Consider the following 24,745-nt stretch of genomic DNA (forward strand, 5'->3'; position numbering starts at 1 on the left):
CTGCCCCTCCTCCAGGAAGCCCCACCCATTCCCTGCCCCCCCGCAGGGCTCCGCACACAGGGGACCTGCTGAACTTCCCGGCTGGCTCGTGGGTCCCAGGTTTTCAGTGGCCGAGGTCTGTGTCTTTCCCGGCATCCCAGCTGCACCCAGCAGGGCTCTGCAGGTTGCGGTGGCGAGAGTTAGGAGTTGCTGTCCCAGAGTCACGCTGTGCAGCTCTGTGCAGTCCCTCCGGCTGCCCTGGCCCCGTTTCCAGGACCCTGAGACCCAGGCAGCGGCGGGCAGGGCAGGCCACATGTGTCCCACACAGGCCAGGTTTCCAAAGGCGCCAGACCAGTGGTCTTGCAGCAGGGTGGTCTTGCCGATGACGGCCCGAGGTCTGGAGCCAGGTTGGTCGCTGTCACACCCAGTGCCCCAGGACCCAGCACTGGCGGTTCAGCTCCGGCACCTCCTGTGCAGAGCTCCGGGGCCAGGAATCTCCCATGTGTGGCTGGTATCCTGCCGAGAGACGGCGTGGTCAGTGCCAACGGCTGCCTTCCTCCATCCCCACCCCATCTGCCCACCGACCCCCGCCAGCTCCCCACCCAGCCGTCTATCAAGCTGCACCCAGCTCTCTACCCACTGTCCCACTCACCGTATCACCATCCGCCCACCCAGCTCTCCACCTCTGCCACGCCCCCATCACCCACCCATCTGCCCACCGGTCCACCAACACCTAGACATCGACCTGCCAGTATCCGCTGCCATCCACTCACCAACCCACCAAGATATCCACCATCCACTCACACACGATCCCCCCACGAGCCCACACAGCCCTAGAACCCACTCAGGCATCTCCCACCTCTCAACACACCATACACCCACCATTGCCTCATCCAGCCTCCCAGCACCCCATAATGCTCCCACCAGCCTGGCTTCCCCCACACACATCTACCCATAACCTGAAGCATCCACCCATCCAGCCACCCAGCCACTCTCCAGCTCACCTGGTTACGCATCTGCTTCCCAACCTGCCAACACATCCACTAACTCATCAAGTCTCTACCCCTTAACTCACTAACATACCCATCCAACAATCCCACACTGCCCCACCACCAACCCTGCACACCCACCTGCCCTGACATTCACCCACCCAAGCCATCCACCCACCAACTTTCCATCCCCCCCCCTTCACCTACCCACACCCTCACCTGCCCCCCAGCCACCCACCCCGTCAGGCTTCCCTGGGCTCCGCTGTGTGCTCCTACGTGCTCGAGGAGCTGTGGAAGGGTTAGAAGGAGAACAGTGTAGATGACTCCTGGGCCCCAATTGTACTTGACCTCAGGCCAGCGAGCAAGTACGTGGACGTCCCAAAGCTGGCCCTGAGCAGCTCCCTGGGCCGAGACATGGGGCAGAGACTCTACCGCCTCCCACTACAGCCCTCTGCTATTGACGGCCTGGGAAAGCACAGGGGCTGGGAGGCTCGACTGATCCAACATGCTCACTCTTCTGTTTTTCTTGATTCTCGGAAGCTTGCTCCCCTGCCTTCACCCAAGCACCTCCTTCATGTCTTCCTAACACACCAGACCCATTTCCATCTCCAAGCTGGGACCTGCCTAAAATGCCCTTGTACCTACTGCTGAATTGAACACTCAAAGCCCAGCTCAAGTTTCTCCTCCTACAGGAAGCCCTCCGGACATCCTCTCTCCAGCCTCAGGGGTCTCCCTCTCTTGGAGCATCCACTCCAAGTGGTGCTCTGCCAGCAGCCCCCCCAGCATTAGACTGTGAGCCCAGGAGAGAAATGGCTTAACCCCTGGAGAACATTCCAGGGTGAATCAATGGAGCCAGAAAGATAAGAACAAAGGGGAACACAGGGAGGAGAGACTGCGTGGCATGGTGGGTGGGACTGGCTCAAAGGGCAAGGGGGAAAACTAACAGTGACAGAGTGCTTATAGTCTACACACCCTGCTAGGTTCTGTCCTCGCAAGCCTGAGCCCATTTTACAGATGAGGAAACTGAGACTCAGCCAACATAAGCAGCTGCCTTAGGATTCACAGCTACAAGCCTGCTGGGCTGAACTAATTTCTTCCTGATTCGAAAACTTCAGCATTAAAAGAAATGTGTTCTCTGCTGGTTTGTTTCCCCCTCCGAGCTCTAAAGGATGCTCAGATATACTTCTCATCCTTTAGGGTCAGACATCCTTCAGAGCAAGCCCCTTGAGGTGGGAATTCCTGCGGAAGCCAAGCGGCTGCTTGCACTCCTCCAAGGACAGACAGCTCATCACTCTTCCTCCACCCCCAAAGTAGCTCTGACTATTGGGAGATTCTTCCTCATAACAAAGGCTGGAAGGGAACAGGCAAAGATGAGGATGGTTGTACCAATGGTGGGGAGTGTGCACGCGTTGAGTTTTTTTTCCTTTGGCGTTTCTTCTGTTTTTAATATTCTTTAATGTTGGTGCTTTGCTAACTTTACTATATTTTAAAAAGGGGTGGGATACATTTGCCAAACATTCTGGAATCGTTTGGCCTCAGGAAAAACATTTGTTTTGGCCCCAGTCACTGAAACAGTTGCATTCTTTGGAAGTGCCTGCTGCCAAGATATAGGTGTTGGGATTTTTTTTTTAAATCTAAAAGCAAATATTTGGTGCACAGAAAGCCTTGATTGTTTTTCTAAATGAGTGTTTAGAAATGATTGTACCTGCTTACCGTTGCCAACAGGCAGAACCTTGGAGAGTCTGTTGGAACAGAGAGAAAGTGATCATGTGATTTTAAGGAAAAAGAAGGGCCGTGATCCTTATCCTTCTGTGAGTCAAAATCAGGTCAATTCGCTGATGACTGGGGCCCTCCTCCCTTCTCTAGCCTCCCAGGAGGGGCTTGGGGCCCAGAGCCATTTACAGTGAGGGGGCCCTGTCCTCACCATACACCCCACCAACCCACCACGACTCCCCACTCACTTCCCTTCTCCTGGTTCCTTTACTTTGGGGCCAGTCACCAGCCAGGAAAAAAAAAAAAAAGCCTTATGCTATAAATCAGAGAATCCCACCTCAAAATGTCTACTGGCCCAAGCAAATGACATAACTGGGTGAAGTGGCCAGAAGCAGCCTTTCCTTAGCTTTGGTCAACTGTTGCCGTGGGGAATGTGGGCTCTGATCTCCCAAAATGATCAGAGAAACTGAAAATCGGGATTTTGAAATCAAATCTCCTGGCTTTTAAATGATGACGACTAAGGCTTTTAAAGCATTTAAAACCGTCTGTGGGCCAAACAGCATCTCTCAGGCTGGACTCAGCCCACAGGAGGCCATTTCTGACCTCTGACTACTTCCCGGCTGGCGTCTTTGTCCCATGACTCCAGTCTGTGGCTTCACATATTCTGGTCCCTCGGCCGGGGCACGCTTCCCTGCTGTCCTCTGGCCATTGAGTCTCCCACTCCTCACTTGAATGCGCCCTCCTCTGGGAAGCATTCCATGGGCCTCTGTGCCCACACGGCAAGCTGCGCGTCCTTCTCTCCCTGTGCATGTCCCTTTGTGCTGTCAGGGTCTCCCCAACTAACCTGGGGACTCAGTGCCATCAGGGACTGGGTCTGCTTCATCCCGGAGCCCGCAGCCCCCAGCACCTGGCTGGGCACAGAGCACGTCCTGAGCTGACTTTTTATAACAAATGAAGAAACCGTGCAGGAGGAGAAGGAGTGATTCCTGAGCTGGAGGCATGTTCTCGGCCCACCTTTCCTGAGATTCTGTACATTTGAGAGTCTCTTTGCTCAGCCTCTCCTCCTTTGGGTACAGACTCAGGGCGGGGAACTGTACTTGGAGTCTGATAGTCAAAGGTTCAAATCCAGGGCTCCACCACTGACAAGCTGAGTGAACCTATTCTTTTTTAAAGCTGTGTGACTTTTGACAAGTAACTTCACCTCTCTGGGCCCACAAATGGATGTTAGTTACAAAGGAGTCAGCAGACCCTGCAGGCCCCCTGCTAGAAGCCTTTCATTATGTGACCTCAGAGAGATGTGAAAATTTTAAAATGCCAGTATAGAGGGGGTTTGGGTTCAACCACCTCTCTTCACAGATGAGGCGGCCAAGGCCCAGAGGTGGGAAGAGATCTATCCAAGGTCTCACTCAGAGGGTTGGCAGCAAGTACTGTGCTTCAAATTCCCTTGGAACCTCCCAGGCTTAGCAGAGTATTCAGCCCATAAGAGGTTCTCAGAAGATGTGATTTATCTTCCATTTTTGGTCCAAATATCAAACATGAAGTTTTTTAACATTCAGCCTCTTCCAGTCCTAACATCTCAATCCCTCAGTGGGAAATCACTGTCTCGAACTCTCTCCAAGGCACCAAGATCCCGGGAGATCAGCTCTCAGCTCTGCTGAATTGTGTGAAATCACATCCACTGTTCCAAAATGGATTCATTGGGTTGGAAGGGTCCTTCAAGACCAAGAGCGGCATCACAAATGTGCAGACAGGGAAATGGGGGCGATCACAGGGGAAGTGACTTGTCCAAGGTGCTCCAAAGCCAGTAGAGAAATTAGTGAGGGTGGGCAGGTGGCTGGTATTGCCGTCCTTGACCCCATAGGAGCTCAGCCTATCACAGAAGAGCCAGATGGACCCTCTCCACCCGCTGTCCAAGGCACTGAAGAACTCTCTCCAGGACTCATGGGCCCATCCAGAGCCTACTGTCTCGCTGCCCAACCTTGAACTCTTACCTCTAGAAAGACTTGGGATGTGGGGAGAGATGGGGAGATGAATCAAGGTTGGCACTGAGATGTCTGGCTTTGGAGACCCTTCCAGCTAGTGACACCATCATCCCTCTTCCATTGCCGCCCTGACTGCCTCTCCAAGTCAACCGTGCTCTGTAAATCTGCATGCTGAGGGCGCTGCAGAAACTCCATCATATTTGGTATTATCTGTTTACTTGTTTCCTCCCGTTTTCCTCTTCTAGGCTGTATGTAACATGAGGACACAGACTAGCTCTACTTTTATTCATCGCTGTGTCCTCGGCACCCAGCACAATTCCACACACAGTGCTGAGAGCGTAGATTTGGTGAATGAATACGATGGAGGATTTGGGAAGGATTTGTGTGGGATCCATGTGGAGGGGAAGGTTGGGTTTTCTGGTTTACCTTGGGGATGGGTTGTCCTAGGAGATCGAATGGGGGTCTCATCCCTCACTTCACTAGAGTCCATCTGCTGGGGACTCCTCCCTGGGCCATAACATTCTCTCCATCCCTTTCCCACACTCGGGATCAGGCTGAGTCCACTGAACCTGCCACCTCTCCCCAGAGCCACTGATTCCTTCATTTCCTCATTTGTTGAGCACCTACTGTGTGTCCGTCTCCATCTGGGTGCTGGGTCTGCAGACAGGAGTCAGATGCAGACCTGTCCTCTGGGTGCTCACAGTCTAGTGAGGGGAAGAGATGACAAGAGCAAACATGCCTCCAGCTCTCACTGTGTCAGGAGCCATTCACTGTGCCTCGTGTTCACTGGCTCATTTAATCCTCAGAAATGGGAGTTAGGTGCCATTACTATGCCCATTTCACAGATGAGGAAACTCAGGCTCAGACAGGTTAAGTGACTTGTCCAGGGTCTTACTGCTGGGATCTGAACCTAGGCAGCCTCACTCCACAGGCTGGACTTGTAACCACTATAAAATTCTCCCTCATCTACTCGAGCGCCAGGGAAGGGAAATGCAGAGGTGAACACACCACCTCTGCTAGGGGCTGGAGAGGGGACTGATTACTATTGCTAGACATCTGAGCTAGACTTGTAAAGCACGGTGAAGCTCACAATTCCACTGGTAGGGTTTGGTTTTTTGTGGGTTTTTTTGCCAAACGGAGGCAGCGAGCAGGTCATTTCAGGCAGAAGGAACAGGGTGTGAGATAGGTTCTTGGCAGGTAAATGAGGTTTACAGGAGGTGTGAAAAACCTCATGATGTTGGTGGTTGGAGGAAAGCAAGGTGGTCTGTGAGGCTGGAAAGCCCAGTACACGGGGCTGGAGGGGTGAGGAGTGGAAGGCTGCAGTTGCAAAGACGCTGGGTGCCAGGTGTAAATGGCCCGGCAGGCCCCTGGGGGTACAGGGTTTATCCTGCACCTGGGGTTTCTGCTGTATCATCAGACTTACCTGAAGCCAATTCCTGGCCTGCCCCAAACCAAGGAATTGGAATCTCCAGGGAAATCTGTATTTTAACAACTGTCCCCAAGTGTTTCTTAGGATCGGGGATGATTGCAGAAACACTGCCTTGGGCAAAAATGGGCATAAAGAACAATGACACAGCTTGAGTTCAGAGTCGCCCAGACTTCTGAGCCAAGAAAAATGACATTGTTGCTCGGAATCCAAGGAACTTCACCTGTAAAATGGAAATAGTCCTCAGAGCAACTACCCCATGAAGACAAAGTGAGCTCAACCATTCACTGGAACGGTACTGAGGACCAACCCTGTGCTAGGCACTGGGGCTGCCACACAAATGTGGTGACAAGGTCCTGGTCTTCATGACATTTCCATTCCAGTGGGGAGAGAGTTAAGCAAAGGAGGATTCCAAGAGTGATGCGTGACTGAAAGAAAGCTGAAGCACGAATGGGATGGCTGGAGAAGGCTTCCCGGGGAAGGTCCAGGAGGGGTCGGCCCAGGACCTGACACCCACCAGGGATGCTCTCACAGGAAGGTTTGGGGCTGGGAGGGGGTGGAGAAGACATGATTTTGTGTCTTAGGAAGATGGATGGGAAGAGAATCGGCCCTAGAGGCAGCAGTTTCCATCCAGAAGTTGCTGAAGAGCCCAAACAGGTGACAAAATGCAGACTCCCTCCTGGCAGCAGCCCAGGGCCAAGTGCAGTTCAGAATTTGGTCTGTGGAGTAGCAGAAGCGGCGTCTCTGGAAATGCAGAACCCCAGGCCCCACCCTGATCTCCTCAGCCAGAAACTCTGGGCTGGGACCGGGCAATCTGTGTTTCCGGGAGCTCTCCAGGGGATTCTGATGCTGACATTGGCTCGGCTCTCTCTACCCCAGTGCCAGGGTCTCGGATATCTCCAAGCTGCGCGGCTGTCTGTGTGCCCAGCAAGTTGGCATTGATATTTATTTCAGAAATATCGTCTGTTTCCATTTTAATAAAGGAAGCAGACTCAAGCAGTGCTATAGTGGATTTGATTTTGATCTAATAAAAATGCCAAGTTGCTCTGAGCCCAGAGAAGTCTTCCTTGAAATTCCCTCTGCTATTTTGAGGGCAGCAGCGGCAGAGACTCGTCTAGACGGAGCTCCCAGAAGCCACCTCTGTACCCGGGGAGTGACAGCCTCTCACTCAGCCCAGCCTCACGGACACACCTGGCAAAATCAAAAGCTTGTCTCGGGCATTGAACTGGACAGCTGCAATCAGCTGCGAACCCCAGTTGTCCCTAAAAGGAAGATGCAGACACCTGGACCATATGGCAGCACTGCCTCCATCAAATGTCACATCTGATGTGCCCCCGAGCTAGCTGGTGGCACTGCAAAGCCCCAAAGGCAGGTTTCAAAGGCAAACTCTTTCCTCAGGAAGAAGAAGAAAAAAAAAAAATGTGGCAGAATCTATATCACAGTAGCCCAAGAAAAAATCGCAACTTTTGGAACAGTTAAGATAACCAAAATTCATGTAACTGCTTATGTAAAAGTGGCTTCTCGGGTGGGATATGGTGGGAGAAAATGAGAGGTTTAGAGAGGCAATTCAGCACCTACTGTGTGCCACCCACTGTTTTAGGCTCTCAGGATACAGGCGTGAACAAAACAAAAGACAGGGTGCTTAATCTCATGGAACCCAGCGGAGAAAGGCAACAAAACAAAAACCAGGTAGGTAAGTATAATTTCAGAGAGGTACAGATATGATGAAGAAAAGAAAACACAGTGACATGAGGTCGACTGGGGAAGCTGGTGCAGGTCAGGGGAGCTTCTCTGAGGAAGTGGCCTTAAAGAGGAGACAAGGGACTTCCCTGGTGGCGCAGTGGTTAAGAATCCGCCTGCCAATGCTGGGGACGCGGGTTCGAGCCCTGGTCCGGGAAGACCCCACATGCCACAGAGCAACTAAGCCCGTGCGCCACAACTACTGAGCCTGCACTCTAGAGCCCACGAGCCACAACTACTGAAGCCCATGCGCCTAGAGCCCATGCTCCACAACAAGAGAAGCCACCGCAATGAGAAGCCCGCGCACCGCCATGAAGAGTAGCCCCCACTCGCCACAACTAGAGAAAGCCCATGTGCAGCAGCAAAGACCCAACACAGCCAAAAATAAATTAATTAAAAAAAAAAAAAGGGGGGGAGACAAAGCCAGCCATGCAAAAATTTAGAGGGAGAGCATTTCAGGTGGAGAGAAGAGCATGTGCAAAGATCCTGTGGAGTGAATGAGTTCTGTATGTTCAAGAAAGAGAAAGGCCAGGGTGGCTGGAGCAGAATGAGGGAGGGGAGAGTGGGAAGAAATGAGGTGGAGAGTTTGGGGGCCAGAGCAGGAACGGCCTGGTTCCCAGGATAAGGGGATAGATCTACACGCCAAGCTGAGCTGTACTGCCCGGGGGGACCAGAGATCTCAACAAAGTCAATCTGCGTCTCAGAGCCTCAGCCTGTCAATTTACACAATAACAACAATCAACCCTCTTTCCCAGGGCTGTGCCAGCCATCAGATGAGATGGCTGTGAAGTGCTTAATAATGCAGGCTCCCTGGCACTCCTCCTCCCCCGTGCGTCCCGCTGGCAAGTCAGTCCACCAACCAGATCTGAGCAGTTGCTCAGTAGAGAAATATTGCAAAACTTGTCCAGGCCTTTCCAAAACATTTTCTTGGCCAGAACCCCACTAGCAGCTAAGAGGCCGCATTCTGGAGACGGTGTCATTTCCCTAGATGGTCTGATCAGGCTGATCTCCAGCCCATGAACCACGTGAGGACCCAGTCCACACGTGGCTGGGCCCCACATCCCCAAACGCTGCCTGGGGTCTGGCAGATGGGGTGTGCCCAGCCCACATTCGGGGGCCTCCCCACTCAGCTCCGACAGCAGATGGGGGTCTATCTCTTCCTCACTGTTGTGACTCTGAGTCCCCAGCGCCTCCGCTGGTCCCCGGGGAAAGACAGCCATCTGGATAACTCGCCTACCTGATGAAAGGCACACCTGGCAGAGGTGCTGGGGACTCTGCGGTTCCTTTCTTCCCCGAGAGGCTGGGACTTGGAAAACCTGTGGGAGCCACAGTGCCTTCCCCACCGGCTTCCATGCTTCTCTTTGAACCCCAGGGTGTTAGGACCTCGTGGCTTCTCCATCTCTCCCCACCCCACACAATCTCCCTCGACGGTCTCAAAAGTCCCCCAGCTTCAACTATCTCCGTTCTCAACCCTACACGCCCCTCAAACGCATCCTCTCCAGGTCCATCAGTGGGTGACATCTGGCCCTTGATTGCTGGCCTGAAAGTTCTGTGCAGATCTTAGGTTCCTGGCCGCCTCCATCCCTCACCTCAAGTCAGACAAGCTGATGCTGTGGGTGCGCCCTCCCTCCCAGTGGAGCAGGCTGCTGACCTCCTACGGCGCCAGAGCTTTTCCCACCCGCCCCAGGAGAATTCATGCACCCCACCCTAGCTCAGCAGCCTTCGAACAATGCCTGAGGAGAGCTACTGTCATGTCTGGGGGGATAACTCAGACCGTGTGCTCTGCACTGGCTCCCCAAGTCACCCAGCAGGGCCTACAGTGATAACCAGCCTGGAACGTGGCTTCCACCTGCCATCTGCCTTTCCCTGCTTAGTCTGCCTCCCTGGCACCTATTTGTATTTTCTGGGATCACCCCAATAAGGTACTTGCTGTTGGATCCTTATCCCAGGATCTGCTTCCAGAGGAGCACAAACAAAGCACTCAGACGACTCTTCCAGCAAAAGATTCTTGAATCCTCCCACTTTTATCTCTGTTGCCACAGGTCAGGCCACTGTCACTCCGGGGGATGAGGGGATGGCATCTAAGCTGGTCTGCTGGCCTCTACTCTTCCTCCCCTCCCATCCTTTTCCCACATTGCAGGTGGATGGAAGGAGGGATGGATAGATGTGGATACAGATAAAGATGATGTAGACACAGATATAGATATAGATATAGATACAGATACAGATAAATAATCTGGGCAAGTCTCTTCCGTGCTCAAAATGCCCCCTGCCCCCTACTGCAGAGCCAGCTCCTTCCCATGGTCCTGCCTCCTGGGCACTCCAGCCCCATCTCCTCCCCCATCCCAATCCCCACCCCTCATCGCCTTCCCTGCTCCAGCCACGTGGCCTCCAGTGCTGGCTGCTTTGGAGACTTGGCACCTGCAGGCCCCTCTGCCTGGAAGGGTCTTTGTTTGGCTGACTCCCTCTATTTCCTTAGGCCCCAGCTCCAGCGGCTCCTCAAAGAGATGGCTCTAAAGAGTCCTCCCCCGATCCCTCTTTATCATCACGTTCCTTAGCACTTGAGATCACCATGTTTGTTTCTGAGTTCACTTCTTTCTTGATTCTCTCTCCCTCTAGACTCCCACCCCACAAGGCAGGAGCTTTGCCTGCTCTGGCTCCCGGCTGCATCTCCAGTGCCAGCACGGAGGGTCTGCACAGCTCAGTATTTGCTGAGGGCACGAAAGATGGAATTCTCTGCAGGCTGCTGACCTGGGGAATGCATCTGATGCTTGGGAGGTGAAGTGGATGCCAGGACAAAGGTGAGGGGCTGCGTTGGGGGTGGAGGGCTTCTGCGGCTCCCCCGACACTGGCTGTCCTCACTTTCCATCCCACGGCTCGGTTTCAGGGCCAGATTTGCTCTCTGGATTCTTTCTTCCATCCTCAGCCCTCAGGGATCTGGCCTTTCCTCCTCCCAGCTCCCTAGCTGCCCCCAAGACAAGCCCCATGGCCTCTTTCCACCCAGGGCTTCCTGCCCACTCTGCAGGGGCCTCAGGGGGCTCCGGCCCAAGCAGGGGAGCCAGTGGCACTCTGGAACGTGCCAGGGCTCTCAGCCTGTGTTCCTGAACCCCTCTGGTGGATTCCTGCTCTCTTCTGTTATCCCTGAGGCAGGTGCTCCCCAGCCTCCCCCATGCCCTGGCTCCTGACCCCTTCCTCCAGGAAGCCCCCCACCCTGACACCTGCCATGAAACCACAGTCTGTGGGCCCAGCATCCACCCCAGTTCCTCGGGCAGGCAGTTAGCATTCTGGACATCTTCCTGGGCTGGTGTCTCCTACAGGAGCCTCTTCCCTCACCGTGAAGACCAGACCCTCTCCTCCTCTCCAGCTGGGCCTCCTCCCAGGCTCCTTCACCCACCTCCATATTCTGCTCTCAGCAGAGCCATTTCTCACTCCGTTACTAGGATCCCAGGGGTTTGGGGCAGACAAACCTGAGTTTAAATCTCTGCTGTCTTAGTTCAGATTCCGCAGAAGCAAACCCTGAGATAGGAATTGGAGCAAACGGGTGACACTACAAAGATGCAGGGAAACTTGACAGAGGGGGGACGTGGCCCAGGGGAGGGAAGGCGGCCAACCCAGGCAGCTGCTAGACTTGGTAAACCTGGCTAATCCTGCAAATCACACACCTCGGGGCGATACCACTCAAGGGGCAAGGGAGCTGGGGTATCTATATGCCAGCTTCCCTGGTACTTCCTGCCTTCTGTGGGTGGAGGTGGGGCAAGCCCCCAGGCACAGAGATGCAGATACTGGCAGCTGGGAGGCACCGTAGCTTCCTAAAAGGTCTGAGAGATACAGGCAGGGCACAGACAGCACCTGCTCTAACGGCTCTGCCACTGACTAGCTAAGCTGTGTGACCTTAGGCAAGCTGCTCCACCTCTCTGAGCCCTCATTTCTGCAAAGTGTGGTTAGTAATCCTGGCTGTAGGGGTTGGCGGTCAGCAAGAACAGGAGATCAGGCATAAAAAGCCCTTAGTACAGAGTGGGGTGGGCAGGGAGCACGGGGTGGGCATTCAGCAGGCTCGGATGAGATTCTGCCACTTTAACTCTAGTCTCAGCTCCTTTCTTTTCTGTCCAGAGCAAGGCCTTTCTCGCCTCTGACCTCCCCTTTGCTTTCTGGTCCAGACATTTGTTTTCTGAATAGGAGCCCTAGATTCTGACCCCCACAGTGAGGCATAGGAAGTCAGTGCATTCTGAGCTGCCACAAGCATCCACTGCTCAAACAGATCTTGTGAGCTATCACCTCCCTGACTTGGCTAGTTCTGCCCCGGAGCTGTTGTCCCTTCCAGCCGATGGCTAACCCCGGCCTGGATGGAGCTGTGGTTCACCTGCCTGTCTTTAAGGCACCCCCATGTCCCTCTCGCTTCCTTAGCATTCCGACCCCATTGCAAGGGCCGTGGCTGCTGTGTGCGGAAGACTTGCTCTGCTAAGACCCCAGCCTCAGTTTCGCCATCTGCAGTGTGTGTCTGGGGGAGAATGCAGGGGGGCAGGGAGAAGTTGGCCCGGCCCATCTCCAGGGTCCTCTCTTCTCAGACGGCTCACGAATCTGCAGCACTGGCTCCTGCAGGTGAGGCCACTTACGGGCAGGGTATCTCTCGTGGCGGCAATCCAAGCGAAGGTCCTCCTCCTCGTTCCCATCCCCCTTCTCTATCCTGGAAAGAAAAGAAGCCAAAAGCTGGTGTAAGAAAAAGCAGGTTGAGCTGGCAGAGACCCGGGACCTGGAAAAGTGCAGCCCCGCCCCTCTGGAGAACATTTTGCAAAGCAACCTGGCACCATCGTCCCACGGGATCCTTCCCACGGCCCTGTGAGATGGGCATCGTTATCTTTCCATTTTATTGATGAAGAAACTGAGGTATTGAAAGGTGATGTGACCAATCAGGTGCCATGCAGCTGATAAATTAGAGGCAGAATAGGGATGTAAACCTACGTGCTCTCACAAAAAGATGTTCAATCACGTGCAAATGGCATATGACACGAGAATGTGTACAGTTTGATTTGCTTAAAAATTACACACTAATATGCACAAAACATTACTTGCCAGAACATATACCAAAGGGTTACTGGTGATTAACCCCAGATAATGAGAATATAGCGGATTAAATCTAGAACCTTCTTTTTGAACTTACCCCTATTTTCTGATTTGGGGGCAAAGGACTTTTATTGGCTGTGTCACTTTCTTTAACTAAATCAAAACACTCCCTAAAGACATTTCTACATAGAAACAAAGCCCTGGTCTTCTGACCTCTGCCACAGTGCTCTTTCCCACCAACACCTGTGAGAATTTCTCCTCTGGCATCTCAAGATCACTGCAGTTCCAGAGGGAGCTGTCTCTACCGGCCTGGCCGGGGATGCGATGAAAAGCACAGGGCAGAGGAAGGGTCAGAGTGAAAGCAGCTGCAGATTCTCCAACACAGCTCTGGACCTAGACCCTCACCCCCATCCCACCAATGACTGAGCCAGAGAATGGGCAGGGCCATAGTCCCACATGGCACTCATCCACGTGTAACCCAAATACATTGCAGAGCTCCACGAGGTCCAGTCCACATGCGCCTCACCTTTAGACAAACATAACCTAGGCCTCCAAAGTAGAAACAATTCCAACCATTACTGTATGTCCTAAAGAACACTGAAAGCACCCCCAATTCCTTATCTGTGGCCCTGCACCTTGACATCGGCCCTCTACTCCTTGCTTTGCTTTTACTTGCCTTGCAGCTGTCCTAGAACTTCTCTCGTCTCACATCTCACTTTCAGTGCCTCCCACACTCTCTCCAGTGCCCCCAGCATGGTGTCTTCCCTTTTCCCCACCTTCCTCTTCTTTCCACTGCTCTCTTCTTTTCTCTCACGAAAGGATGTCTCAATTCTTTCCAGAGCAAATGCCCCACCCCTGTTTTCTGACTCTTCCCATCATCTCTTATTCTTAGTTGCATAGCTGCGTCCAGAAGCTTGGGGCTAGAGGAGACGCAGGGCAGGCGGTGACTGACAAGCAAGCAATGCCAGAAGTGTCCCCAGTAGAAGGGAAAGAAATACTCATGCAATGATAATTTGGGTCTCCTAACATTGTTCGTTTGCGCATTCAGCAGGGATTTCCTGAGGCCTTGCTCTGTGTAGTTTGTACCAGATGCTGTAGAGGGTGGAAATGTCTACTTCATAGTCTCTGCCCTCAAAGAGCTTCTAGTCAAGTAGGAAGTCAAGCATGCACACGAGTTAGAAAATGCCATGCATTAAATAACACAATTCCGGATTGCCTACGATAATGTCTGTACCAGGGGCTAGGGCTGTGCTTCCCAGGATACAAACTCTGAACACAGATCTTATTAACAAGGACCTTCTGTGGCCTAGGAAGCCCCAGATGGCGGAACAAAGGCCTGAGTGTAGATGCTATATGAAGGCAAATATCCTATAGATAACTGACGCTATAGGAAGGTTCAAAGGAAGTTCAGTATAAGGGAAGATGTATTTTTGTTTGGTTGGTTGGTTTTTTGTTTTTTTTTTTTTTAGTGGAAACATCCTTGTTAGTTTCCTTATAGCACAGGCTTGTTTAAAAAATTCCAACCCTATATACAGAGCAAAAGTCCCCCTATAATTAAACCTCCATGAAGGGAGATCACCACTGATAGTAGTTTAGGGTTTCAGAATTAATACTTTTTTTTACATGAATAGCCTCAAATTAAACAGATTTTTTGTAATCTAATTTTTTAACTTACCCTTAAAGTTCCAATGTGTTTTTATATCAGTACACGTAAGTCCCACTCATCTTTCCTCATAGTTGTACATGAAAGAATAATGAATATTCAATAACCTATTGATAGACGTTTCAGTGTTTTCCAGTTTTTTCACTCTTCCAAGTAATGATGCATGTGTATCTAGCAAGGGGGTGGGTTTCCCTTCTGCAGAGGTGCTAGAGGCGGGAGAATGCCCAGTCAAGAAGGTGCAACTGGGGACTTCCCTGGTGGCGCAGTGGTTAAGAATCCACCTGCCAATGCAGGGGACACAGGTTCGAGCCCTGGTCCGGGAAGATCCCACATGCTGTGGAGCAACTAAGCCCGTGCGCCACAACTACTGAGCCTGCGCTCTAGAGCCCGTGAGCCACAACTACTGAGCCCACATGCCACAACTACTGAAGCCCGAGCACCTAGAGCCCATGCTCTGCATCAAGAGAAGCCACCGCAATGAGAAGCCTGCGCACCGCAACGAAGAGTAGCCCCCGCTCGCCACAACTAGAGAGAAAGCCCGCATGCAGCACTGAAGACCCAATGCAGCCAAAAATAAATACATAAATAAATTTATTTTAAAAAATAAAAATAAGAAGGTGCAACTGGATTCAAACACTGGATAGGAGGCTGCAGCAGATAACTGAGCCCATTTCATCCCAGAGACCACCTGCCCGGCCACGGCTAGAACCTCCGGGTCAATAGATACCAGCCCAGCCAATTACTGGGCCTCCCACATCCTCCTGCATTTCACAGCCTTAACCTTGAACCCATTCCTCCATCTCCTCCAGGCTCCCAGTTCTCATAGCTTCTTATCCTGAGATCATCTTCCTCCAGGCCTCGTGCTGGGCACCTCCTTAGGCTCTGCTGGGAGCCCCGCCCTGGGGAGAGGGGCCAGCGAGCAAAGGAGCTGATGCTTTAGGACAGAACAGCCCCACCTGGCATGGTAAGCCCCATCCCTGGTCACCCAAACCTTGCTGCTAAGAAGCCCAAAGTTCAATAGTCAACACACAAGAACACCTGCCAGTTAGTGGGCACCTGCTGCGCTGGGGGCCACAGGGACAGCTCGAAGTCCCCACCCTTGAGATGCTCACACGTGCTATACACATGAACCAATAAGCACAACTTCATGTACTAAGTTTTAAGCTAGAAGGACATTACGAAGGCTGAATAAGGGTGACTGTCTGTCTAGACCAGGGGTTGGCAAACTTTTTCTCTAAAGGTCTAGATGGTAAATATGTGAGCCTTTGCGTACCACATGATCTCTGTCACAACTATTCAACTGCCCTTGCAGTTGGAAAGCAGCCGCAGACAATACGCAAACGAACGGGCACATTGTTTAATAGACGATTATGTACAGCAGGCGGTGGGCTGGACTTGGCTTCCGGGAGACAGTATGTTAACCTCTGGTCTAGCCAGTGGTTCTCCATGTGGAGGCCCCCTGAAGTCACCAGGGGAGTTTCAAGTTGCCCGGCGATCACAGCGTACGGCCAGGGTTGAGATTCACTTGTGTCGGGACCAGCAGAGGCTTCACAGGAGGAAGGGACGCTGGAGCTGCATCTTGAAAGCCACAGGACGCGCTCGCCTCTCAGACAGGGAGCTGGGATCCAGCCCAGGTCTCCCTGTCTTTCTGCTGTGCTGTGTGGCCGTTCTGGAAAGAGCTGGTTCCTTGCACACACGCAGCCCTCTCCACCAGCTTCGCCAATGAAAATAAACGGTCTGCAGGGTCCTGGCAGCTGTCTGGGGAGTGGCAACGCCTGTGACCCTTCGTCCCCCTACCCCCGTGCTTCCTGGCAGAAAACACGTGAGGACAAGAGGATGCTTTGGGCACAGCTGAGACCTTGGGATCTTGAGATCGTGGCCGAGCCCAGCCCTGCTGCGAATGGACAGCTCAGCCGCTCTGAATCTCTGTGATCCGGAGTCTTCTACGTGGCCACGGGCAGGACAGTGGTGGTAGGAATGACCGTCGGACAGCTACCACCGCCCCACTGGTTGTTGTGAGGTCAGAAGCCCAGGACCTGGCACGGAGGGAGGGCTCAGAACAGAGTTGCGCTACTACTGGTTTTTTTTTTTTTTTTTTTTTTAAACATCTTTATTGAAGTATAATTGCCTTACAATGGTGTGTTAGCTTCTGCTTTATAACAAAGTGAATCAGTTATACATATACAATATGTTCCCATTTCTCTTCCCTCTTGCATCTCCCTCCCTCCCACCCTCCCCATCCCACCCCTCTAGGTGGTCAAAAAGCACCGAGCTGATCTCCCTGTGCTATGCGGCTGCTTCCCACTAGTTATCTATTTTACATTTGGTAGTGTATATATGTCCATGACACTCTCTTACCCTGTCACATCTCACCCCACCCCCTCCCCATATCCTCAAGTCCATTCTCTAGTAGGTCTGTGTCTTTATTCCCGTCTTGCCACTAGGTTCTTCATGGCCTTTTTTTTTTTTTTTTTTTCCTTAGATTCCGTATATATGTGTTAGCATACTGTATTTGTTTTTCTCTTTCTGACTTACTTCACTCTGTATGACAGACTCTAACTCCATCCACCTCATTACAAATACCTCCATTTCATTTCTTTTTATGGCTGAGTAATATTCCATTGTATATATGTGCCACATCTTCTTTATCCATTCATCTGTCGATGGACATTTAGGTTGCTTCCATGTCCTGGCTATTGTAAATAGAGCTGCAATGAACATTTTGGTACATGACTCTTTTTGACCTATGGTTTTCTCAGGGTATATGCCCAGTATTGGGATTGCTGGGTCGTATGGTAGTTCTATTTGTAGTTTTTTCAGGAACCTCCATACTGTTCTCCATAGTGGCTGTATCAATTTACATTCCCACCAACAGTGCAAGAGTGTTCCCTTTCCTCCACACCCTCTCCAGCATTTATTGTTTCTAGATTTTTTGATGATGGCCATTCTGACCGGCGTGAGATGATATCTCATTGTAGTTTTGATTTGCATTTCTCTAATGATTAATGATGTTGAGCATTCTTTCATGTGTCTGTAGGCCATCTGTATATCTTCTTTGGAGAAATGTCTATTTAGGTCTTCTGCCCATTTTTGGATTGGGTTGTTGGTTTTTTTGTTATTGAGCTGCATGAGCTGCTTGTAAATCTTGGAGATTAATCCTTTGTCAGTTGCTTCGTTTGCAAATATTTTCTCCCATTCTGATGGTTGTCTTTTGGTCTTGTTTATGGTTTCCTTTGCTGTGCAAAAGCTTTTAAGTTTCATTAGGTCCCATTTGTTTATTTGTGTTCTTATTTCCATTTCTCTGGGAGCTGGGTCAAAAAGAATCTTGCTGTGATGTATGTCATAGAGTGTTCTGCCTATGTTTTCCTCTAAGAGTTTGATAGTGTCTGCCCTTACACTTAGGTCTTTAATCCATTTTGAGTTTATTTTTGTGCATGGTGTCAGGGAGTGTTCTAATTTCATACTTTTACATGTACCTGTCCAATTTTCCCAGCACCACTTATTGAAGAGGCTGTCTTTTCTCCACTGTATATTCTTGCCACCTTTATCAAAGATAAGGTGACCATATGTGTGTGGGTTTATCTCTGGGCTTTCTATCCTGTTCCATTGATCTATATTTCTGTTTTTGTGCCAGTACCAAACTGTCTTGATTACTGAAGCTTTGTAATATAGTCTGAAGTCAGGGAGCCTGATTCCCCCAGCTCCATTTTTCGTTCTCAAGATTGCTTTGGCTATTCGGGGTCTTTTGTGTTTCCATACAAATTGTGAAATTTTTTGTTCTAGTTCTGTGAAAAATGCCAGTGGTAGTTTGATAGGGACTGCATTGAATCTGTAGATTGCTTTGGGTAGTAGAGTCATTTTCACAATGTTGATTCTTCCAATCCAGGAACATGGTATATCTCTCCATCTATTTGTATCATCTTTAATTTCTTTCATCAGTGTCTTATAATTTTCTGCATACAGGTCTTTTGTCTCCTTAGGTAGGTTTATTCCTAGATATTTTATTCTTTTTGTTGCAATGGTAAATGGGAGTGTTTTCTTAATTTCACTTTCAGATTTTTCGTCATTAGTGTATAGAAATGCAAGAGATTTCTGTGCATTTATTTTGTATCCTGCTACTTTACCAAATTCATTGATTAGCTCTAGGAGTTTTCTGGTAGCATCTTTAGGATTCTCTATGTATAGTATCATGTCATCTGCAAATAGTGACAGCTTTACTTCTTCTTTTCCGATTTGGATTCCTTTTATTTCTTTGTCTTCTCTGATTGCTGTGGCTAGCACTTCCAAAACTACTACTGGTTTTCAATCTGTTTAATCGTTGGTCTCCCCGCAAACATCTTAAACTCAGAGAGAAGAAGGATGGAGTTTATCTCCCTCTCCACTTGTAGTCTCAGGGTCTAGCACAGCGATGGCACAAAGTATCCCAAAGAATGTCAGAAGGGAGGGAAGGGAGAGTGGGGTAGGTAGGGAGGCAAGGTATTGAGGAAAAGCAGCCAAGGCTAAGAGCAGACCACCGGGGAGGCAGCCCAGGTTCATCCAGGAAGGCTGAGCTTTGTATTGAAAGAAAAGGAAATACTCAAATGTCACTAGATGACTATCTTCTTTAATTTGAAGTACTTCCTGCAGGAAATATTATGTGCTTTCTGAAGACAGGCTTTTTTTTTTTTTTTTTTTTTTGATGGTGGTGTGAGTGGTGACCCACGAATCTAAATAAGTGCCTTGAAGGGTTAGCGGGGGAGGCTTGGGGTGAAGCAGTGCTCAGCAGGGGCAGCGGGTGGGTCCCAGGGCCCCTCAGGCCCTCCACGCACCTGCTGTGTCACCTTCCTCTCTGGGTCTCAGCGTCTCCTCTGTGAGGGGGTGGAGCGGTGGCTCCACCATGTACTAGCTCTCTGAGTCTGGACACGTCCCTGTTATCCCTAAGCCTCGATTTCCTCATCTGATAAATGGGCATAATAAGGTACCCACTCTTAGGGTTGTCATAAGGATTCAGTGAATAATACATGCTCTAGCTCCACGTGTTTGGCGTTCTTACAGCACTGCCTGCACTTGCTACTGTCACAACTGTTATTATCCTCATCGCTGGGGCCTTTGCGGTCCGTCACTCTGTGACTCCACCTCCCAGCTCCTGATGCAGAAGGTTATTATTTTAACATATTAACCAATGCTCCCCCTCAAAAAACCCCACGTACACCCCTTCCTTTCATTCCATCATTTTGACCTCATTGCGTCAGGAAAGGGATGTTTTCCAAGAAGCAGAGAAAAGTCTTCAAAGTATGAAACACCTCTGGGTTCAGGGCAGAGGGAACCACAGGGAGTCACAGCACAGCCTTATGCCCCAGAAGAGAAGAGTCTCCCCAAACTGGGGACAAGGAGAGTCAGAGCAGAGGCTGAGTGAGCCCATGCTGTGATGTGCAGAAAGGTGAATGAGCCCTAGGGAAAGGCAACAAAAACAGAGGTAACTGCTCAGACTTTCACGGGAGAGAGAAATAAACTTGTACATTGTTTAAATCCTCATTATTTGCGGTATATTTACACTGATTCACACCTGTATCCCAACCACAGAGGCACTACCATCGTCATCATCGTTACCGTCATCCCCATTTTACAGATGTGAAAACTTTGTAACTTGCCCGAAGTCTAGTGGTGTGCTAGTAAAGATCAACAACCAGCTCTACAATAGAATATGCTCTGCTTTGTGGTGTTTGTGGACCTCTGTGGGGTGAATACTCCCAGCACGGCTGATCTGAGGCAGAGAAAAGGCTTCAAAGTGTCCAACACCTCTGGACATCACTGAAGGTGTGATGTCACTGAACGCGGCACCAGGAAGGCATCTGTACACCCTGCTCTCATGGGCCAGCTCCACCCCGGCAGCTGGCTGGTGGCAGGGCAGGGATTTGAACTCAGGTTTATCAGGAAACAGGCCCAAGCCTGTTTCCATTGTGCCCTGCAGATTCCCGGCTGGCAAGGTATGCTCTGTCAGACTCACCATGGGTACGCCTACACTATGAGGTCCCAGTGGAAAGTGGGGCTGGGCACCATCCAAGTCGGGCTCTCCCAAACAGCCAGCAGGTATGCAAATGGCAGTGAGGGGTGTGACCACACTGTCACAGAGTCACTGCTCCAATGACCCACAACATCTGGAATCGGGTTGAACCTGGGCATTTGCTCTTTTTGAGAGAAGAGAAGGACGCAAGCGATGGAGCAGGGAGGCTCCAAGGATTTGATGGTTTGAACCAATGTCTTGTCTTACAGGGAGACCCCTGGCACCTGCCCATCTAATTCCAGAGCCAAGTGTGGCCACAGCAGCTGGGGCACTGGCAAGGGGTCTACCGGGTCTTACCTCTGTTGTGGCGGGAGCCCCAGGCCTCCCCAGCACACAGCTCCCAGCACGCTCTCCAGCTGCCGTGGCCCTCTCTGTGCCATCCTCAAAGCCAAACCCTTTCTTGCTGCCCCAGGCTGGCTTGTTTCCCAAATCTCCAGTCACTTCCTCGTATAAAGTGGCAGTCTACGTGGTATGCTTCTCAAACCATCTGATAAAGGACTAGGTTTTTCCCCCTTAATTTTCAATCTACCTCGGACCAAATTTTTAATAAAATACAATAAAAATGAGTTGCTAGAAAATGAAACACACACACACACACACACACACACACACACACACACAAAAGGTAAGCTTGGGTGTACCAGCGATATCAACTCACTATGAAAGTTTCCAAACACATGTCTCAGTTCCTCTCCTTATATCATCATGGACGTTTGCAAATGGGCCCTGGTCCAGGGACCACACTTTGAGTAGCACTGAGGTGTAGAACCCTTCTTTATCCACTGGCCTCTACTGGCCATGTCCACCTCCTGACCCATAACCGGGCTGCATCTGCTCTGTCCTCTAGCCCGACGTTTCACAAATGTGCCGGTGCCCACAGATCACCCGAGGAGCTTTTTAAAATGCAGATTCTGGTTCAGTGGGTCTGGGGCAGTGGGTCTGGGGCAAGGCCTGCATTCTAACAGGTTTCCAGGTGGGGCCAATGCTGTTGGGCCCCAGATCACATCTGAGGAAACAGGCACTGGACCCTGGGCTCTGGGCACTTGTGAGGCTCTGCAAAGTGTCAGCCCAGTCACCCCCTACGTCCTGGGCTGTCATCCAGTGGGCCCAGGCCTCCAGTGCCCTCCCCACAGTACCAGCTGCAAATAAGCTTCACCGAAGAGCCCGCAGTAGTGACGGGGGGGAAGGAGGGCACCCGGAGCCCTCCTGCCTCCACTGGGCTGATATTTGGAGAAAACATGGAGGTCAGGGAGCAGCTGTCCTGCAGGGTCATTTCCAGTTCAAGGACCACTCTGTTCTTTTTGCTTTCCTTTCACACAGTGTTGGTCATCGAGCTAATCTTGGGAGGGCCGTGAAATTTCCATGGCGCCATCTCTAATTTCTGGGCACCTCGCGAGAGGTGCGAGGCATCCCTGAGAAGTAATATTCAGGCAGCGAGAGTGGAAACAGACAGGTAAGAGGGAGCTGTGATCGAGCACGTCTCAGAGGTTAAATGGCTAAGAAACAGTCACAGAGGAGAAAGAACACAATGATTTTTAAATGATGCACTGATGATGGAATGGAGGATGAAATTAAAAGAAAATTTGGCAAATAAATGACCACAGGCAGGAGATTAAGATTCTATAACCTCCCAGCAGAAGTGCCATTCCAAGACGGGGGAAATGAATGGGTTTTTTAAAAGATTCTTTTTTTTTTTTTTTTTTTTTTCTCTTTTGCCATTTTGTGAGTAAGATCATCATGATACAGAACAGCTGGAAAATACAGGGAAGAGAAATAGCCACGGTGCCAACGCCCTCCCCTGATCTTTGTGTGTGGTTGACAGTTCTACCTCCTGTTTCTCTACTGGGCTTTAAAAAGAGACCTCTAGATATTAGCACCTTGAGATTATTTTGGGAACAGCATGGGCTAGAAATTATTACTCAGAAGAACAATCACTAGCATTAGTGGAGCCCCTACCCCCGCACCCCGTGCCCGCCTTCAACAGTTCCAAAGGCCCCTGACAACATGAAAACCTCTACACCTGACTTATCTCAAAAGTCAAAAGACCAGGTGAGCAGAGGTGAGCGCACCTGAGCAGGGTGCTGTCCAGCATGGCAGCAGCAGTGTGGGAAAGGTCATGCAAGCAAGACCAGTGGCAGCTCCTAGAGGACAAAGGTCACCTTGGCCAACTGACCAGTGACCTCCTCACAAGGCTCCTTCCTCTCTGCTCTCTGTCACCCTCTCCATCCATCCCCTATTTGGGAATAAAGAAGGGAGTGGACCTGCATCCCTGCCCCGTGGAACTTGCATCTGTGGCCAGTGCGGAGAGAGGACGGGCGGGGGAATTCAGTCCAGTTCAGAATCGACGCTTCAGGACTTCCCTGGTGGCGCAGTGGTTAAGAATCCGCCTGCCAATGCAGGGGACATGGGTTCGAGCCTTGGTCCAGGAAGATCCCACACGCTGCAGAGCAACTAAGCCCGTGAGCCACAACTACTGAGCCCGCGTGCCACAACTACTGAAGCCTGTGCACCTAGAGCCCATGCTCCACAACAAGAGAAGCCACCGCATGAGAAGCCCGCACACCGCAACGAAGAGTAGCCCCCGCTCTCCGCAACTAGAGAAAGCCCGTGCGCAGCAATGAAGACCCAACGCAGCCATAAATAAATAAAATTGATTCTAAAAAAAAGAAAAAAAAGAATCGATGCTTGAGGTAAGATCTGCAGGCCCAGAATCAACAAGGCAAAGAATGGGGGGCACCCCGATAGAGAGGACAGCCATCCTGAGGCTACATGGAAGCAGAACGACTCTGTCTGGGGAACTTCCAGGGGAGGGGCAGCTGTGTGCAGGCGAAGGGGCCCGGGTCCGCAGGGAGGCGCTCATAAGTTATGGCGGGGAGCTGGGCCTTTGTCCTGGGGCTGTGGGAAGGCACTGCAGCGTTTTAGCAGAAAGATGAGGGTAGAGGCACCCTGATCACATTAGCATAGTGAAGAGGCTTTGGCTGCTGGGGGAGGACAGATGTGGGATTTACATCTCACCTCCACGTAGGAGGTGAGAGCTGCCGCCCTGGACGAGGAAGACGGGAGTGAAGACAAAGAGAAGTGACCCACCCGTAGGGGAAAAGCACTGGATTTGGGGTGTCCTGACATGATGTGCAGGTGTCTGCTTGCACAAGCAGGACCACCCTGGAGAGGAACGTGGAAACAGGACCAGGTTTTGGGGAGACCATCATGAGTGGGCACTGGCCATGTTGAGTTTTGAAGCCTTTGAGGATCCAGAGTGGAAACACCAGGGAGGCGGCTGGATACGGGGCTGGGGGTCAGGAGGGGACTAAGAACTCAGGAGTCCTGGCGCGCGTGTGGCCGCTGAGGCTAATGTCGAGGAAGGGCCCAGAACTGACCTTGGGAGCATCTCCATTTAACAGAACAAGGAGGAGGGGGTGGGAGGGGCTGCCTGGAGCCCAGAGCGTGGCTGGTGGGAGCTGGGGGGAGGGTGTGTGCACATCATCTAGGCCTCTGGGAGCTGTTTCAGTGGAGTCAGGGGCGGAGGGCAGCTTGCAGTGGGTCAAGCCATGAGGGGAGGTGAGGAGGTGAAGACCAGCCCTTCCAAAGGTTTCCCTACAACAGACAGGAGAGAGAGCAGAGCCAGTGGGGGGTGGGGTCCTTAAGGCCCTTTCTGCTCCAGTCACGGGGATGGGTAAAGAGGCGGTGGTCCTCCACTATGCCAGAGCGATTTATGTCCAGGCTCCAGGCCAATTGCCCCCAGGCTGGGGTGCAGCTGCTCTGCACCTGCCCAGAGCCCCGTGAGGCCTGGCGCCCAGGAAGGAGGCTTAGGGACGGTCCCCACGCCGCCTTCTCATCCCAGTAACATCCAGTCCGCTACTGCGCCAGCCCCCCGCCCCAAATGCTGTGGGAGGACGAGAGAGATGAGAAAGCCAGGCCGAACTCCCACCCATACCCTACTCTCAGACCACACCAAACGGCTTAGATTTTCCTAACTACCCTTGTGTGTTGCCCGTTCTGGCCTTTGCTCGCGCTGTTGCCTGTGCCTGGGAACGCCTTCTCCCACCCACTGCCCGTCTGGCCACGAGCGCTGTGCGTACCTTTAAAAACCTGGCTTGAGGGTCTCGTCTGTGAAGGCTTCTCTAGCCTCTGCCTTCTCCGGGGTGCCCA

At 51.5% G+C, this 24,745-nt stretch overlaps 1 protein-coding gene across 2 annotated transcripts in view; it reads right to left on the reverse strand.

The window, feature by feature from the left end:
* Positions 1-397: 397 nt before the first annotated feature.
* Positions 398-24,745, reverse strand: part of GSG1L (GSG1 like) — a 213,332-nt gene continuing 188,984 nt past the window's right edge. For both annotated transcript variants that reach the window (XM_068524524.1, XM_068524523.1), the window contains 2 exons: positions 12,443-12,513; positions 398-495 (listed from right to left, as the gene is read on the reverse strand). In XM_068524524.1, the coding sequence (XP_068380625.1) occupies positions 398-495; positions 12,443-12,513 (169 nt within the window). The remainder of the gene's footprint in view (positions 496-12,442; positions 12,514-24,745) is intronic.

The sequence above is a fragment of the Eschrichtius robustus genome, chromosome 16 (genome assembly GCF_028021215.1).
Source record: "Eschrichtius robustus isolate mEscRob2 chromosome 16, mEscRob2.pri, whole genome shotgun sequence".
Lineage (NCBI taxonomy): Eukaryota > Metazoa > Chordata > Mammalia > Artiodactyla > Eschrichtiidae > Eschrichtius > Eschrichtius robustus.